This window comes from Buceros rhinoceros, unplaced genomic scaffold (assembly GCF_000710305.1).
Source record: "Buceros rhinoceros silvestris isolate BGI_N320 unplaced genomic scaffold, ASM71030v1 scaffold8648, whole genome shotgun sequence".
NCBI classification, from domain to species: Eukaryota; Metazoa; Chordata; class Aves; order Bucerotiformes; family Bucerotidae; genus Buceros; species Buceros rhinoceros.
The window spans coordinates 61,814-78,580 of NW_010426300.1; the positions used below are offsets into that span (position 1 = coordinate 61,814).

The 16,767-nt window shown below is 38.4% G+C and overlaps 1 protein-coding gene across 1 annotated transcript in view; it reads right to left on the minus strand.

Moving 5' to 3' along the window:
• The window catches only part of NELL2 (NEL-like 2 (chicken)), a gene marked incomplete at both ends in the record, with an annotated part of 90,903 nt that overhangs the window by 54,879 nt on the left and 19,257 nt on the right, over positions 1-16,767 (minus strand). Inside the window, 2 exons of the mRNA XM_010141454.1 lie at positions 14,854-14,956; positions 16,130-16,258. Coding sequence (XP_010139756.1) covers positions 14,854-14,956; positions 16,130-16,258 — 232 coding nt within the window. The remainder of the gene's footprint in view (positions 1-14,853; positions 14,957-16,129; positions 16,259-16,767) is intronic.

A 16,767-nucleotide genomic window follows, 5' to 3' on the forward strand; every position in this document is an offset into this window, starting at 1 on the left:
AAAGCTAACAGACCTCACATTGCACAAAGGGAGCGTGTGGCTGTCTCCAGTTAAGCCAAGATCCAATCTGGACAACGTGTTTTATGTCAGTTTCTCTTAAAAATACCATTATTACTACCCAAACTGCAACTTTAGCTTGGTTTAATAGGGCACTTTATCTTTAGAGCAATGGAGAATATTCTGCTTGTAAAACATAACTGGAATATTTTGGACTCTAAACATAGGATTTTGAAAACTTGGGCGTGACTAATTAGATCAAAATGCCCATCCATTTTATGCCAAATTAACTATGTTGGCCATCCAACACTCAAACAACTTTCACAGCAAAATGTCAAACAATGAAATCAAATGCAAGACAAAAGCCTTAGAGAGTGTCAAGAAAAGAAAAGCAATTAAGATTAATATTAATTATACGACCACTGTATTACAATCATATTCAAAGTTTATAAAATAGCACAACAGACTGCAAGACCAGAAGAACTCCAGTGCAAACATTACATGCCCACATAATCCTCAGAGAAGTGAGATTAGACATTATCTGATGGACTCCTTATGTAAGCTGCTTGTAATAGTAGTGACACAGCAGTATCTAGTAAAGGTACAAACAGATATTTTATCAAATACTGACAGCTACAGTGGGGAAATCTCTGCTTCAGTTCCACCTTCTCTCAGCTGAACTGTAAAAGGTGCTTTTCTGAAAACTTTAAAAGAAAAATGGTGCAGTGTAGAAAAATAGACAGACACCTCCCTAAAACACCTTATAATTCATGACACTCTTAAACCTGTACATACACCAAATCAGAAAGCCTCAAGACACAGGGATTCATATGCAGGATGACATCTGATTAATTGATAAGGACTGAGTGTTGGGAATTTCTGAAAGTAATGAAGAACTGCTAATGGCCTGCACTCTTTCGAGTCACTATTTTATTAAATCTATGAGACATAAATAGTTATCACCCATCAGCATTCATTTACTATATAAAAAGCAGGTTGTGTTCTCCTTGCCGTGTCGTAATTTAAGACCATCCATGGACAAGACGAGGGAGGACACCTACTCCTGCAATAGTCCTTAGGCTGAGGTAACTGCTCCACAAGGACTTCAACCAGGGCAGATGCAGGGGGGAGTGGTGGTGGTGCAGAAATAAAGCACTTTGGGATACTACCCAGATTTTTGCCCAGATTTGCCACGGAAAAATAGTATGCATCAATTATACATAACTTTCAAAGACACGGTTTTGCTCATGGATAGTGACATGGTTGCTTTGTGCAGCTGTGTGGACAAAGATCATGTGAGCATGTTCAGTAAAAGGCAAATACCTCTGAATGGCAGCATCTTCAAAGATTTTGAGAGTGTTTCATTTGACAGCATTAAAAAACAGCCTATGCAAACAGCAAAACTAATCAGTTCACTGCAAAACACTAACTCTGACATTTATTTGGGTGAAGATAACCTGGAAGCAACATTTCCATGCTCCCGAGCTGCAGAGGTTCCAAACAGCTTCTGCTCCAAAAATTTGCCCCATTTTTTAAGCTCCCACAGACTACACCAATTTCTGAGTGACTATCAGGTCCCTGCTGGTGTTCCCACTCTCAACCAGACTCTCCTCAGCACAGAATAATTTCCGCAGATGCTTCAGACAGAAATTCTTCACCATGACTTTGCTGCACAAGCCTCCATGGCCCCTTGTTAATTTGGATATTGCAGTAATAATCACGCATGCCTTATTTGCATTATGGCACATGCCAGTCTAATGTGTTTAGATGTTCCCAGGAGTGGATTAGTGCACAGATGGAGCTCCACATCTACTGCTGTTGTTAGATCTCAGTCTTTCAAAGCACCTGCATCTAGATCTGTAAGGCAACTGAACAGGGTTTCATGCTCCCAGTGTTTCCTCCACTCATTATTGTTCCCTCATAAGGAATTTGTCCATCATCTCACCTCTCTTCTGAGACCCATCGTCTTCCTCCCTCACTTGAGCCAGAATGACAGGATTAGTTGGCATAAACACAAATACTCCAGAGAACTCCACTTAATGTTCTTAAGCTAAGTCCTTAGCATTAGTTCAGTAAAAGATTTTTAAACACAAAGTAAACACATTTTTTGAAATCTTGATTAAAGTCAGTTAAGCTAATTGGCTTTCCAAATTTGTTATGTACCCACCCTCAACATTCATTATCAAGTAGCATTTATTCAAAAACTAATCTAAAAAAAGAAATCAGGTGTTACTAATACTGTTGGAAATTTTCAAGAGACAACTCTAAATAGAAGCCTCTGTAAGTCTAACATTATGCTCCTGTTTCACAAGGCTGCCAGAGGTTTCTACTATCCATCGTGCGTTTCCAAACAATACAATACTTCATGTCTGAAGTTAGTTCAGGATTTGAAATAATTAAAAATGTAAAAATAGCTGGAGCAGATGTTCACAGATTCTGCTTTGTCACAGCTAATTTCTCCAGAGTGCATGCATTGATGCTCCGATCCAGTCACAGAGAAAGAGTAAGCTGGAGTTCATAGCAACTGTTAATGTGACTATTCCTTTTTTGTTTGGGAACTTCTGGAAAACCTTTCCAGACATTAGACTCAGACTTCATGTGCTTGTGCAACCACACATGCTTGTCTGTATGGGGCTGTAATGTATGTCAGTCTCCAGGAGAGCTGCAATATTTTCATCTTACTGATATGTCAGATAACTCACTAATTTTCCTTTTTCTACCACTACCTTTATATGGAAACCAGGAATGAGAAAGAACAGTTAAAAAAAAAATTTCAGTTTTATCACCTGTTAGCATCAAACCTCCATAAGGCAAAGTACAATTCAGTGACACAGAAAAGGTACTTCTGTAAATGAATTCATTTCATTACCAAGACTCTCAGAAATTACTGAAATGGGTTAAATAGCATTAAGACAAAATGTTTTATGAATTTTATGAAACCCATTCTCAGTGTCTTTCATTTTTTTCAAACAAGAGAAAAATAGCAGTTTCTATTGATAAATTCTTCAATTTGTTTATCAATACATTATTAGCAAAGACCTTTTCATTAGCTGCAGAGATTTAGTATGGAAATTTAGTAGTATTATAAATGAACAGTGGACTTATAATGATCATACTTGACAAGAAATGTGAGGTGTTGCCCTGGCAAGAACAAGCACTATCTTTCCTGAGGAATAATCTGATTTTGTTAAAGGAAACTATTTGGGGATTAAGAAAATTAATCTAGTTGTGACCACATCACCTCGATACATGGGGAGTACTTCAGTATTTCCACAAGAAATGCAAGAAGCAAAGAATCGTAACACTAGCAACGTGCTTTGAAGACATAAGATAACACTATTGTAAGACTGAATTATATCCCTCTAAATTCTATTGTTCTAAAAGCTAAAACAATGGGAGTAAAGTATCCTAAGAAAAAGAAAAAAGAAAAATAATTCCTCAGATCTTGAGTAAATATCAGTAACTCAGTATGTCCATTTCTTGCAGGATATAATCCTGAATATGAAACAAGGCATAGCCCATAGCTCCAAGTCAGAGCTCACGAACTTCCAGCCAGAAGTGCACAGTCACACCTCTGCCCATGGAGGAGCCTGACAGGACAATGACTCATTTATTTTAGTTTTCCCTTACCCTGCCCACATCTTTGGCTTTATATCCAGTATCTTACCTCTCCTCTTACACTAACCATTGTCAAATCCCCAAGAACAGGAGAACGTCTTTCATGTGGATAGTAACTAGACTGATGGGTCTTCATGACAGCAGGGGTTTAAAGTTGGCTTAATACAAGCAATTAATAGCTGTAACAACTACAGCTCCTTAAATAAATTTGCTCACTGCATCTCCCTACTTGTAAGTCAACCGTGGTCTGCTAAGAACTGCACTTACAAGACAGCATTCCATATCACCTTCATAATTTGGGGGGGGAAAAAAATGCAAGGGCTATCATTCTCAAAAGGGGAGAGTTTCTTCTGTCCCCAAAAATATTTTATTCCAACTACCTTAGGACTTTATTTAACAGACCTTGTTATCTGTCGACATACATTTAGAAGAGGTTAGACTTCAAAACATGGAATTTTATTGGAAAGAAGGACAGCTGGACTGTCCTTTATGTCCTGCTGTCCATTATCAATTGTCAGGGAGAAAGAATGATTGGGACTTGCTTTAAGTAGTACTGGTAAATAGCTTCCCAGATGATGAAAGACTGTTGCAAAGTACACACAAACTAGTTTTCAGTGTACAGCAGAAGCCAAGGTTAGGATTTTTAATCTGTTTACTCACACTGTAAGAATCAACCTGTTACTTCCATTGAGTTTTCATGGGGCTCAAGATGTCACACGAGAAACAGGAGCAAAGGCACAAATGTGCGAATCAAGATGGTTGAACTGATGCATAAAAAATGAGGATGTGACTCCTTTATTTATTTATATGTCCATTTTACTATTCTATTTTTAAAAATTATTCATTTATTCCCACATTTCTTCATGGCAACTCTGCAATAAAATACTGCAAATTTAGTAAAACAAAAAACTTGTGGTTAGGTGCTTACACCATACTACCAAATCTACACATAGGGAGACACAGAAAACTATGGACAAAATTTAAGCATTGCTACTACTATTAAGACAGCTGTCTGAGATCCTCACGACAAGCACATGAAAGATTGCTATCTCTGCTACTCTATACTCAAGATTGTGTTTCTCATTTAGGTGCCCTGAGGATCTACATAGTTTCTGGATATAGCATGATGAAAACATCTACAAAATAAAATCCCTCTTTACAAGCCTGTAAAATTTGCCTAGAGAGGATGCTGCACTGTGGAGAATATGAGTATCATCTAAAGAGACACCTTAAGGAAATAATACCTGAATTCACATCTCTCTGTCAAAGTAATAATGATATAGGGAGAATCATGCCTGTTCATCTTTCCTATCTTCAAACTATTTGAAGCACTCACTCACTAGAAAAAACAGGTATGTGCCTATTTTCCAGATGAGTTCTTGCTTCCCTTTCAGAATGGCGGGGGGAAAGGGAGAGTCTGGTAATTGAAACCATGAGTTTTCTTTTCCAATTTATTATGACCATGTCACCGGAATACTATGCTAACACTACTATATATAAGAATACACTGGTCATCCGTAATGAGCAAGATAAAAAAATCCTGCTCTTCACCGAAACAGATTACAACAGATTAGCAAACCTAATAATATCTTCAAATTCTATTCATCTGTTGGCAAAAAAAAAAAATCTAGATGTCAAATAATTTTAAGGGATTTTAACCAAATGTCAGCAATTAAATATAAAACGAAATCTGGGAAACCAGTCAAAATTATAGTTGAAAAAAAACTTTACAAAAACTTTTCCATGAGCAAGCAGGAGAGTACCAGAATTTTCAATTACAAGCAGAAAGTTACAGAAATAAAAGTAGAAGAAAAAAGTGCTAGTCAGCTACTCTGTACAGAGAAGCTTAGGAGGGTCAGCTGCCCTCCCAAACAAATGCACAGAGCTTTCTTCTTAGTGGAAACTAATATCAAATAAAACCCCCCAAGAAGGCAAAAATTTGTAATAACACTCCCTATATTACCAAAGAGGCAGAACAATGATACAAAACCACGGGAATCACCATAGATACAGTCCTGTGCCTCATACAGTGATGACAGCGAACAGCAGAAACTCTTCAAATAAAGAGGACTGCAATGATTGTTTTGAAGGGAACAGATGAGGGCAAGTATGAGAAAGGACTGTTACACCATATCTGTTGACGTTTCAGTTTTAAAGTTGTCTCTCACATAGTGCAAAGTGGCCATTATTTCAAGCTGAATATATTTTATGAGCTGACAGATGTAGAAACAGGGATCAATAACAGCCTGGAGGTCTACACTTCACACTTCAGATATCTGCAAGTGATGGTTACGAGAACTAAACCAAGCAGTAGAACATTTAATTCTCTACACGTTTCCATTCCACTGAAAAAATTTCAAACTTCTGCAATCCAAAAGACTGAAAGCTACAGGTTTAAATCATTATCTTTACAAAAAGACAAACAAAGGATTAACAGTATGCCTCATTTTATATTAATCTGACTGAATCAACTTCATTCATATTCTACCATTTCTTCCTGAGACTGGCAGGGAAATAAGATCACATCATTGACAGTTTTGCAGTGGGGATTTTTCAGTATTTTATTTATTGAGTTTCAGCCATCACAACCTACCTATTTTTTCATTTCACATGACATATGCACTGTCAGAAAACTGTACGTGTGTCTTCTTTTACACCCCACAGCTCCTGCCAGTGTCTCCCCTAGGCTGGCTTTCCACCCTGATGACCCTTATCAACATGGCAATCCTGTTAATTCAATGTATGTTGGCTGTAAACTGGTCTCTGCAAAACTGCACAGGTCTCACCAAGCCATGAATCTCATTTGGTTGGTGTTTGGTATTTTGCTCTATCCAGCTCCATGAAATGCTTTTTGTCTCCAACTTGTTTCCTATGACTACTAGTACTACAGAAATTTGCAAAATCTACAGAGGAAATGCCTCAGGCAGAAGCTAGAACTTCAGCTACAAGCTGCTTATTTGGCAATGCGCTCCCGGTTATGGGACCGAAAGTAATAACAAAAACAAACAAAAACTAAACCAAATAAACAGAACAAACGAAACAAACAAAATCCCAAACATCACCAATGAGAACAAACACACTGAACCAATCAATGCAGAGACATGTGAACACCCATATATCCTCAGTGATTTTTTAAATTATAAATAGAACCAGAAATTTTTTCAATTATTATTTCATAGCCACCTGACTAAGCAAATTCTAGTAAAATCAACACCACTAAAGTCAGGGTAGTAACTTATTAGAGACTGGAACACTGCCAATCTGTCCACTCCCTGCTGTCTGAAAGCCAAAAATATTCCTATCTAACATATGTTAATGTTTTACTTGCACTGGAAATAAACTAAAATAATACACTGCAGGTATTTTATATTTTGTGAACTCCCTGGTAAGAACATAATGAAAAACGAATGGAAAATAATAGCTTCTTTTCCCAGACATCCTTGACAAAATAGGTTATGCAAAGAGCAGGGGAGAGCAGAGCATGGCCTACAGCAAAATTCCCCACATAAAAAAAATAGTAATTCTCTACCAATAAAATTATCAATATTATATTTCCAATTTCTTCTTGAGTGAAGATTACTATACATTGAGTGTAATGAATAAGGATTTTCTTAAGCATACTTTATTTTATAATTCATTCCTCAGGCACACAGTAAGAGTAAAACTAGATGACTTTTCCATTAACTGAAATTCTCCTCATATACTGATACACTGCCTCCAGATCTAGAGTCTTCCAGTGGAGTTCCATAATGCATGGAGTCCAGGATAGCTAAAAAGCCACTCACCTAGGAGGGAGCTACCCTTTCATGTAGGAAAAGGCACAGTACACTGACGTCCCTCAGTCCCCTTCTGCTAAAACAGAACAATGAAATTCACAGAACATGGGGAAGGAGGAAAGGAAACACAGGAGCAAAATATTCTGAGAAAGCCAGTTACTGTAAGTTGTATTTCAATTTACACAGAACAGAACAACAGACATACAAGGAGTGAGTTTCCTTCTCAGAAGGGAATTGCAAGCGAAAAGACTGAGCATCTCTCTTCTGATGGGGGTATACTGCCCTGCTTACAAGGAACAACTGTCATTGGAGACTACAAGCTCTGCACCAAAAAGCCCCTGACAATTCTGCCATTGCGTATATGACAGATATAAACCAAATATATTGCTATGGTATAAAAGCAGTTTGAAAATTTCTATAGGTTTACTATGGAAAATATAGCAGAGCCTGAGCAGCCAAGGTCAAAGGGTGAGATTGGCCTTGCCTACCAAAGCCAAGGGGAGCCTGTCCACTGTCTTCAGCTGACTGAGTTCAGCACAGAAAAGCCCCCAAAACTTTCTTAGAGTGTCTCAGTGCTCAGCTTCCTGAAATGTTACACTTTGCAAAGAAAAGGCTCGGAGAAGATCTTCCCAATGTGTGCAAACTTGATGGAAAGCAATGAAGAAGAGGGATCCAGACTGTTCTCAGTGGTGCCCAGTGACAGGACAGGAGGCAATGGGCATGAATTAAAATGAATTAAAACACATGAAAACCCATTTGGAAAGCACTTTTTTACTGTGAGGGTGACTGAGCACTGGCACAGGCTGCCCAGGGAGGTTGTGGAGTCTCCATCTGTCTAGATATTCAAAAGCCGTCTGGACGCGGTCCTGGGCAACCTTCTCTAGATGGCCCTCCTTGAGCTGGGTGGGAGGACGGTTAGACCAGATGACATCCAAACATCCCTTTCAACCTTAACCATTCAGTGAGACTCTGAGACTGTAGGAGGTATGCAGAATTCACAATGATACTGGCATCAATTATGCTTTTCCACTATGGTTTTGTAAATCTAAAGTAGCTCCACTGATTTTATTGACCTACATGAGTTCAAGTATTTATTTTTTCCCTTCAAAAATACTTCTTTAGAAAAATTATTTGTGTTCTATTTCTAAATTAATATAAATACTGCCTTTCTTTTGAAGACACAGAGTTGCTCTAAGTAATAACACGGTATAAATGGGCAGTAGTGTAATTAATCTTTGTAGCACAAGCGTGTACGTAACACTTTTTATCTGTCATTACAATGTGATACTATCATTGTATGTGACTCAGAAGCCTGAGAAATAAGGTTGATGTGAATCATTTCAGCATAGGAAATCCAGAAAGCACAGGCTGAACAGGCATTATTCTGCTAAATGCTGACTACAGGAGGTTATAATAAAGAACATGGCTCTAGGAAATAATCCAGTGCCAGCTATATTACAGATATTTTTTAGTACTGTTCTGAAGTAGGCTAATTTATCTGATTTTACATATTAAAAAAGATCTCAAAATAACATAATTTATGCTTTATTTGAACTTGTGTCTTTAAAAAGCCACATTTATAAATATTTATAATCAAAAAGCAACTAATCCTTTGCATTAGCCAGAATGTTGCTTCTCCTTTATATTCTAAAGTGTGCATTTTTTACAAAAAGCTATGATAAATGACTAATCATTGCTTCACTGCTAAAAACTGCTTCTTCTTCCTCCATACCAACGCCTGCTCTGTCACCCTGAGTCTACTGGCTGGCCCACAGCCCTCAGATCCCATGTCGTATCCCAGCCAGCCTGCTGGAGCTGCTCTTTGGTTTCCAGACAGCCTCTTCTGATTTACTGCAAAGACAGCCAGTTCATCCAGCACTCACTAATCCTGTCATTCAATCAATTTTCCAAGCTGCAGTCTCTTCTCTGTGACAGACTGAATGCAGGAGGCACTTGGACAAACGAGGTGGGGGCTGGCCTTCCACCCTGCCACTAATGGATGTCACTTAAGGCAAGTCAGTGCCACTCCTTCAGCCCAGAAAAAAAGATGGCAATTTTGTGAAAAGATGACACTTCATGAGCAGCACAGGCTGAAGTCCATAATGCTTCAATCCACTTGGATAAATGATGAATTTCAGAGGAAGCTTAATCAATATTCCCTAAGTTTCTAGATAAAAAATTTGCACTCTTGCTGATGGTCAATTCCTGTGCAAATGAGAGGCAGTGGGCTGTAAGTGCTGGAGCTCGCAGAAGTGTGTGTGGAAGAAATCAGTGCATCATGAAAGGCAAGAGGGAAAAACCTCTTAATTTTAACTATAAAATTAAAAGTTTTCTTAAGCTAGCAATACAGAAACCTATGCATGTTAGAGCTACCATGTCCATATTTGTATTTAAATTATTTTGTTCAGAATTCCTTTCCAAGTTATATAACCCCTTTAGACACTCTCTGTCCACGCCTGCTAACAAGAGAAGTGTGAGCTGATCCGATACAGCCTTTTGCTTCTCACATACGCTTTAAAATACTTAGAGTATTTTAATATACTTAGAGAGCAAATTTGGCTACAATGCACCAGGAAACCATTAAATGTCCTGTTCCAGAAAATACAAGTGCATGGGAAAATCACAGCCTGTAGGTTTTAACATAATGCCTCAGACTCTAACCTGCACTGAAATCTGTTGAGATAGATTTAAACAGGTTGGGATTAGGTCTGTAAGTGTCTGCAGTGTAACTGAGAGGAAAACAGTGATGAGAAAAGAGCAATTTCTTCCTGGAGATCAGTCTTTGGTGATGTGAATTACTACTGCACCAGACTGGTACAAATATCACTCTTGGCCTTAAAAAAAAAAATTAAAATCAGCTAGTTTATTGAAAATACACTGTCTCCATTTAGAAAAAAATACATATATCACATAGGTGTTGGAAATTATGCCTTAGAGTTAATACACTGACTAATGAAAACATTACCATAAAAAGATTTGCTGACCAAGTATCAATTGTCTCAGATACACTAACACGTTGGCAGTCCTTCCACAATTCACTTAAAATAAATGATCTTGCCCTTGTACATCTTAAGCCAAGCCCATGGTCTAAAGCAATGCTTTACAGAGTCAGTAGGGGAGCTTAATCTCTCCCCGATTCGTATCGGTGCCTATCACCACATAATGCATTTGCCTCTGCAGAGGAGAAAAGAATGTAATGATCTCTCACACGTACCTTCTCAGATAGGTTTAAAATTGTATTAGGAATAGAAAAGAAAGTACTCTCTGCTTTCCAGCTCCAAACAATTCTCCGTAGGAAGCTCTCATAGATCTAAGATGTATGCTCTGGTAGCTGAACTGAATTCTGTGTTGATGTTAAACGGCTTGTCTGCAGCTAAAACATATATCCAACACACTGGCCAATTTATGTGCCTTGGAAGATCATTGCTTCTTTTGGGCCATTACAGCTAACAGAAAATACAATGACAATTTGCATCCGTTGTCGTTCCATACACTACCAGCATCGACCTTCACACAAGACAAAATAGAACAAGTTGTGTGAATTTCCTCAAACAAAGGTACAGTTATGGCAGAAGGTCATGGTTTGGATTGTTTGATCTTTTTTTTTCTTTTGACTCACAAGAAGCAAAGTTAAAGCAATACTGGTTAAAGAAAAAAAAAAAATCTACAACTTTCCTTACCAAGTGTTCTTCCCTGAACTAAACATTTAAGAAAAACATGAAGAGTCAGTTGTGCTGAAATTTCTAAAGGGCCAAAAAGGTCATCAAACAAGATGCAACAAAGCTGTGCTGCCCAATATGTAAATCCTGGACTGGGCTGAAGTTCAGTTCCTAGAGCTTGGCAGCACGGCAGGCTCACACAAATCCTTTAGCATAACTGCCTAATGTCAGAACCAGGTTTAAAAAGCCAACGCTTTCCATTCCAATATGACACACTTGATGCAACTGATGGAAAGATCAACCTCACAACTTCAGCTGCCTAAAAGTTCAGTATCTCAGCTAATCTCCTCGGCTCCCTGTACAGTGCATGGAAAGAGATGTCCATCTCTAGAAGGCAAGTCATCCTATCCCTTCCAGGTCCCTCTCAGCACCAAGTGTCCTCTGAAGATGACAGTCTCTTTCACTGGCTATCAAGAGAACCTAACTGGTGATGTCTATAACTAGTAAATAAAACACAACGACTAAATGGAACAGTAAATGACAACAGGCTTGAAAACACATGTACAGCCTGTAACTCTCCATGCAGTTTGAGCATTAGCACGTGTCATGGCACCATTTCGGCCTGTACCAGCCAACATGCTCTGAAGCAATGCCAGGCATGGCTGGGGGGACAGCACTGATCAGAGGCCATTCCCAGACAGCCATCTGGATGCTGTTAGAGGGGAAGAGGACGAGAGTTTAGCCATGTAGATAAGAGCCACAAGTGCCACCTAGCCCCAGGGCCACAGGACTGGGTCTGCCCAATTTCATTTACTGGTATAAGTGAAGCCTCCTCAGATTATATTTCCAAATTCTACAAGCCCAAAGCCATGCAGAATGAAACCATCCTCAATCATTTGGGGGAAACAAAAAAAACCCCAAACATAAAAAAAACAAACAAAACAGACACACACAAAAAAAACTGGGAGGTCTCCTTGATGGTCACTGTAAAAGCCTTAAGTGCTCCACAATTTTCTATGCCAGTTGTCATTTAAATCAGACCCCACTCTTAATTTTTGGTGGCTTTGTTTGAACATGAGCAGAAGAAAGGAAGAAGTGTGGAGGGAAGCACTCGGCCCTGGGTGAGACACAGCTGCCACAGCTACTGCTGCCTGGGCAGTTCTATTCACACCAGAGTTTGGCAGAAACAACCCATCATCTGGGACGAGGTACCACAAATACCAGGAAGGATACAGAGATACCTGTACATGTTCTGTCCTGAAACAAATACTAAACCCAGCTGAAGAACAGGGTATTAGACATCACTTTTTCTCAGCAATTATGATTGATTGTCCAATACTAAGGATAGTGAGTGGCTCCTTGAGCGACATGCCCTAATTAGCTGTTTTCCCAGTTACAGTCGTCTGTGTTCGCTCTACATAACCTAGTGAGATGCCACATCCCCTGCCAGTGTTCTAAGAATTGATAACAAAACAGTTATTCTCAGAACCTATCCAAATGGAGGAACTCAGCTTTGACCCCTCCCTCACACATGAACCATGGTCACTGAGCGCACTGACCTCTATCAACTCAGACCTTGAGCTGAAGACACCAAGAAGAGAGGATACAGCTGGCACATATATATATGAACTCAGTGAAAATTCAGCATTTCCACCAAACTAGTCTGGAGAATAAGTGAAGGTACTGCAGTCTCCATTGCCTCAAACTTCCATTTTTCACATTGTTTCACTGCAATTTAACTACCTTGCAAATGAGACTCCAATTTACACTCTCTGCCCTTTGGTTCCAGGGATTTGGCCACTTTAAAAGTCGATTTTTTTTTTTAAAGCACTTTAAATAACCTAGATTAAATAAGGAATAATTTTTCAAAACCAATTTTCATTTATATATTTTGCTCTAATAATTTTTCTGGTAGTTTCTCATCAGAGTTATGTGTACATGTTTATAAACTTAAGTATGTACTGGCATCAAATTAACAACACTCGAAGCTAAAAGACTTTTGATAATAATATCAAAAAGGCAGTATCAGAGCATGCATAGGGGTAAATCATACGTCGCAAATATTCGGGGCGGACGATACGACAATCTACGTGTGCACACAAGGCCTTTATTAAGATACAACTGCAGCAGACTGCTGCAGCCCCTACACACACAACTTCTAAATGCTAATTGCTAACTAACTGCACAATTAACTCCTTATCACATCCATTTATAGTTTCTAAGTTATCTTACGTACTCTGGCTGGATTGGTTTCAAGTACACTGTCCTGCCCAGAGATGAGCTGGCTTTCCAATCACCTATTGACACAACCTCTCTGTCTCAGGCTCCTAAGTAACACACCTTCTGCTGCTGACTGACAGCAGGCTTACAGGGCTGCTTCCCGGACCGGCCAGGGGGTCACGCCCACAATAGCAAACTCCAGTGGGTTGTACCAGAACTGTATCTTAATTGGAATTCCTTGCCATGCTGTATGACAAAGCCAGTGTCCAGATGCTCATTCACATTTCTTGACCTTTGTCAAGTTTCCCAATAACAAGAACTTCGTAAGTCACACGATGTGAGTGCTTCCCCATTAACATCTGGATGGAGAATTCCCAACTCAATTCGCATGCAGTACATTACAAAAACATACTGCGGAAGATCAGGTTTTCAAACTCTGCCACGCATCTCACACCCCTGAATTACCAATTCCCTGAGCCACTGAATATGCATGGAAAATTCTGTTTAGCTGGTTAAAAAAAAAAAGTATTTGAATTCTCATTTCCCCTCAATTATAATTAATCTACTTGAGTAAGTTAATAAGGTTTCATAAAATGGGATGGTTTGTGTAACTTCTAACACAATTAAATATTAATAAACTCCTGTGGGAGCAAGATCAATGGAGTACAAAACGTCTTCCTGAAGTTTATCTTAAAACATGCCATTTTAACCAGTTATATATTTCTCTATACTCTGAAAGAAGTTTTATACAGCAGAAGAGTGATGAAAGCACATAGAAGAACCTCAACATTTACAGAATAAAGTGTGTGCATCTCATGCTCAATTTCAAAAATGAATGCCACCACAGCATAAAATAACCATCACATACACAATACGTGTCCGTAATCAACCTGAAATATTATATACAGTCCATCTAGATAGCGTTCAACCTAAAATTCTCCTTCTCTGCAACAAAACCAACATGCTATAAAACCAAAAGGTAATCACCTATCTTAAATGACAATATTAAATTACCTCTGTTCCGTTTCCTGTATAATTCTGTCTGACCTTTTGTGAAAGAACATTTCTAGGTGTCTGGGTTTTGCTGGTCTCTTGGGTCTAGTATGAGTTTTCCCTTAATTACAGAAGAATCATAAATCTGAACCTCCATTTCTAGAACTACAACATAAGGTTGAAAGCACATTCTTCTTGCAACAGGGGTGTTGGAAACACTGATCAAAACAAACACCAGGAAATGGGTCTTGAATTTCTAGCAGTTTAGTCTAAAAGATAGACTATGGAAGTCCACAGAGAATTTTTTAAATAACTTCTTTTCTTTTTAAACATTAATAAGAAATATCTATGCTTACCAAAAAAAAAGCCCCAAACAAACTGAAGTAAAATTATATACCCACACCTGAAAAATTAAAATGACCTAGTTACCAATATCCAAAAATATTTCAGTGAAGTCCAAGTTCCCCGATTCCACAACCCAAATATTTCATTCCCTGGCCAGTCCTTTCACTGACATGTTTAAAGGAAGGTTAATTTTCTTCACAGATTTCAAAATGTTCATTAGAAGGAAGCACAACGGTAAAACTTACATTGACATTCTTTGCAGCACTTGCCATCCACATACGCCAGGGCAGAGTTAAGCGGGCAGTCAGAGAGGGGACAAATCAAAGCCTCGCACTGCACAGTACCATTCTAGAAGAATAAAAGGTGCTTAACTGGTAGTTATATTTAGCAAGAGCAGAGATGTTCTCAAACGCAGGAACTTAAAAATCTATTTTTAAATGCAATGAACTCTCTAACAACACCCAAAAAGACATTTGAACATGGTTCTTTTAATAACTACAAGAACAGAAACTATACTTTTAGAATATCATGCATATAATCTTTTAGACATGTACGATGTGTTCTTTGAGATGATAATGATTTTTTTTTTTAAGAGGCAAATCTATTTGGAGGTGAAACGTTCTGCCAATCAGCAGCAAATTGACACATTAGTGTGAAAAAACAACCTCACAGAACAATACTCTGCTTTCTGATTTTTACATAAGAGACAATCCATTTCTAAAGAGAAATATCATAGCTGCAAGAAAACCCTGAGACAAAAGTATTCAATGTGTTTAACACTAAATTAAAAGAATTTTAAATAGCTATCAGCCAGATCTGATAACACGGACTAAGTCTTCTTCTTATAAACCACAAAACTCTGAAAGCACGATGAATATCCCTCCAGAAATATAAAGATCAAAATCTTACTAAGCTTAAGGAGAACCATCCGGCAAATTATAGGTAGCAGCAAATCAGTTGAAGGTGTAGTACCAACAACAACAGCCTTTTCACCAATTTCTAATGGCCTCTCGATCAGGCATTTAATGAGTTCAAGCGGAATTAATGAGTTTTACATGAATGGACAGTAACAAAGATACCATGGTTTGGGACCTGAAAAGATACTTGCAATCACTTCCGGAGTTGTGATACCTTTGGGAATCTTCCATCCACCTAACAAATCTTTTTCATTTGTGATGTAACAGAGCATGCATATGAGCCAACATTTTACTCTTTCTTACTTACTGAGATGTAACCAAAGGCAACCAAATGGAATCGGACACAAGAGATCTATTACATCATTAAAAATAAGGCTGTGGTTATGGTGACATGAAATATAGGAGAGCTACACATGCTGGCACTGCTGAAACAATAGGAAAATGTATTTATTAATACCATTCTTTAGATTTAGAACAGGTTTTCTAGCACTTTGTTGTTACTACCTAGCATACACCTGGAAGTTCTCTCATTATTTTCCTCAATAAAACTGTGATCAGATCAAACACTAGAGTTCCTGAGTCTCCACTCAAACTGTGGCCATACCATGCAAGTGCAGTTCTTACAGCCATCTGTCCAGGATTCAAACTCTCTGTAAGTCATGCCTTTCATTGTGCAGGTCCTTTCACAGTAGCACTGATCCAACTTGTTCATCCTCTGCTCAGCTTGGGACAGCTGCATTTACAGTTCACAAAAAAGTTTCAAATTTGTAAGCGGTTTCCACATTAATCTAAACATAATTGAAACTATCTCCCTTATCCTCAAGCATGTAGATGAGAAACTACATATAGGAAAATGCAGTCAATAATAATAAAACAGTTATTGCCAAATACAGTATGATTAAACCATCAGTCATTCAGAGACGGAAATCAAGCAGCAAGACACAATGCATTTCATCTTTCTCTAACATCAGGAGCCCCATAAAATGAAGTGAGTAGGTCAAGTAGGGCACGACCCCTGATTTCTCATCTTTGTGAATGAGTATGAGTATGTGTGAACCGAACAAGAATCTTGCTCTCCATAATCTACTTGCAGATACTAGGTTATGTGCAAAAGACCTGAATCTCAGTACAGAGGCAAAATTGGAGATAAAGTATAAACCCAACATGTTAACAACTGTTTATCCACTTCAACCAAGGCATTTTTAACATTTGTGTATCAAGTCAGCCAGGTAACAGCATTCC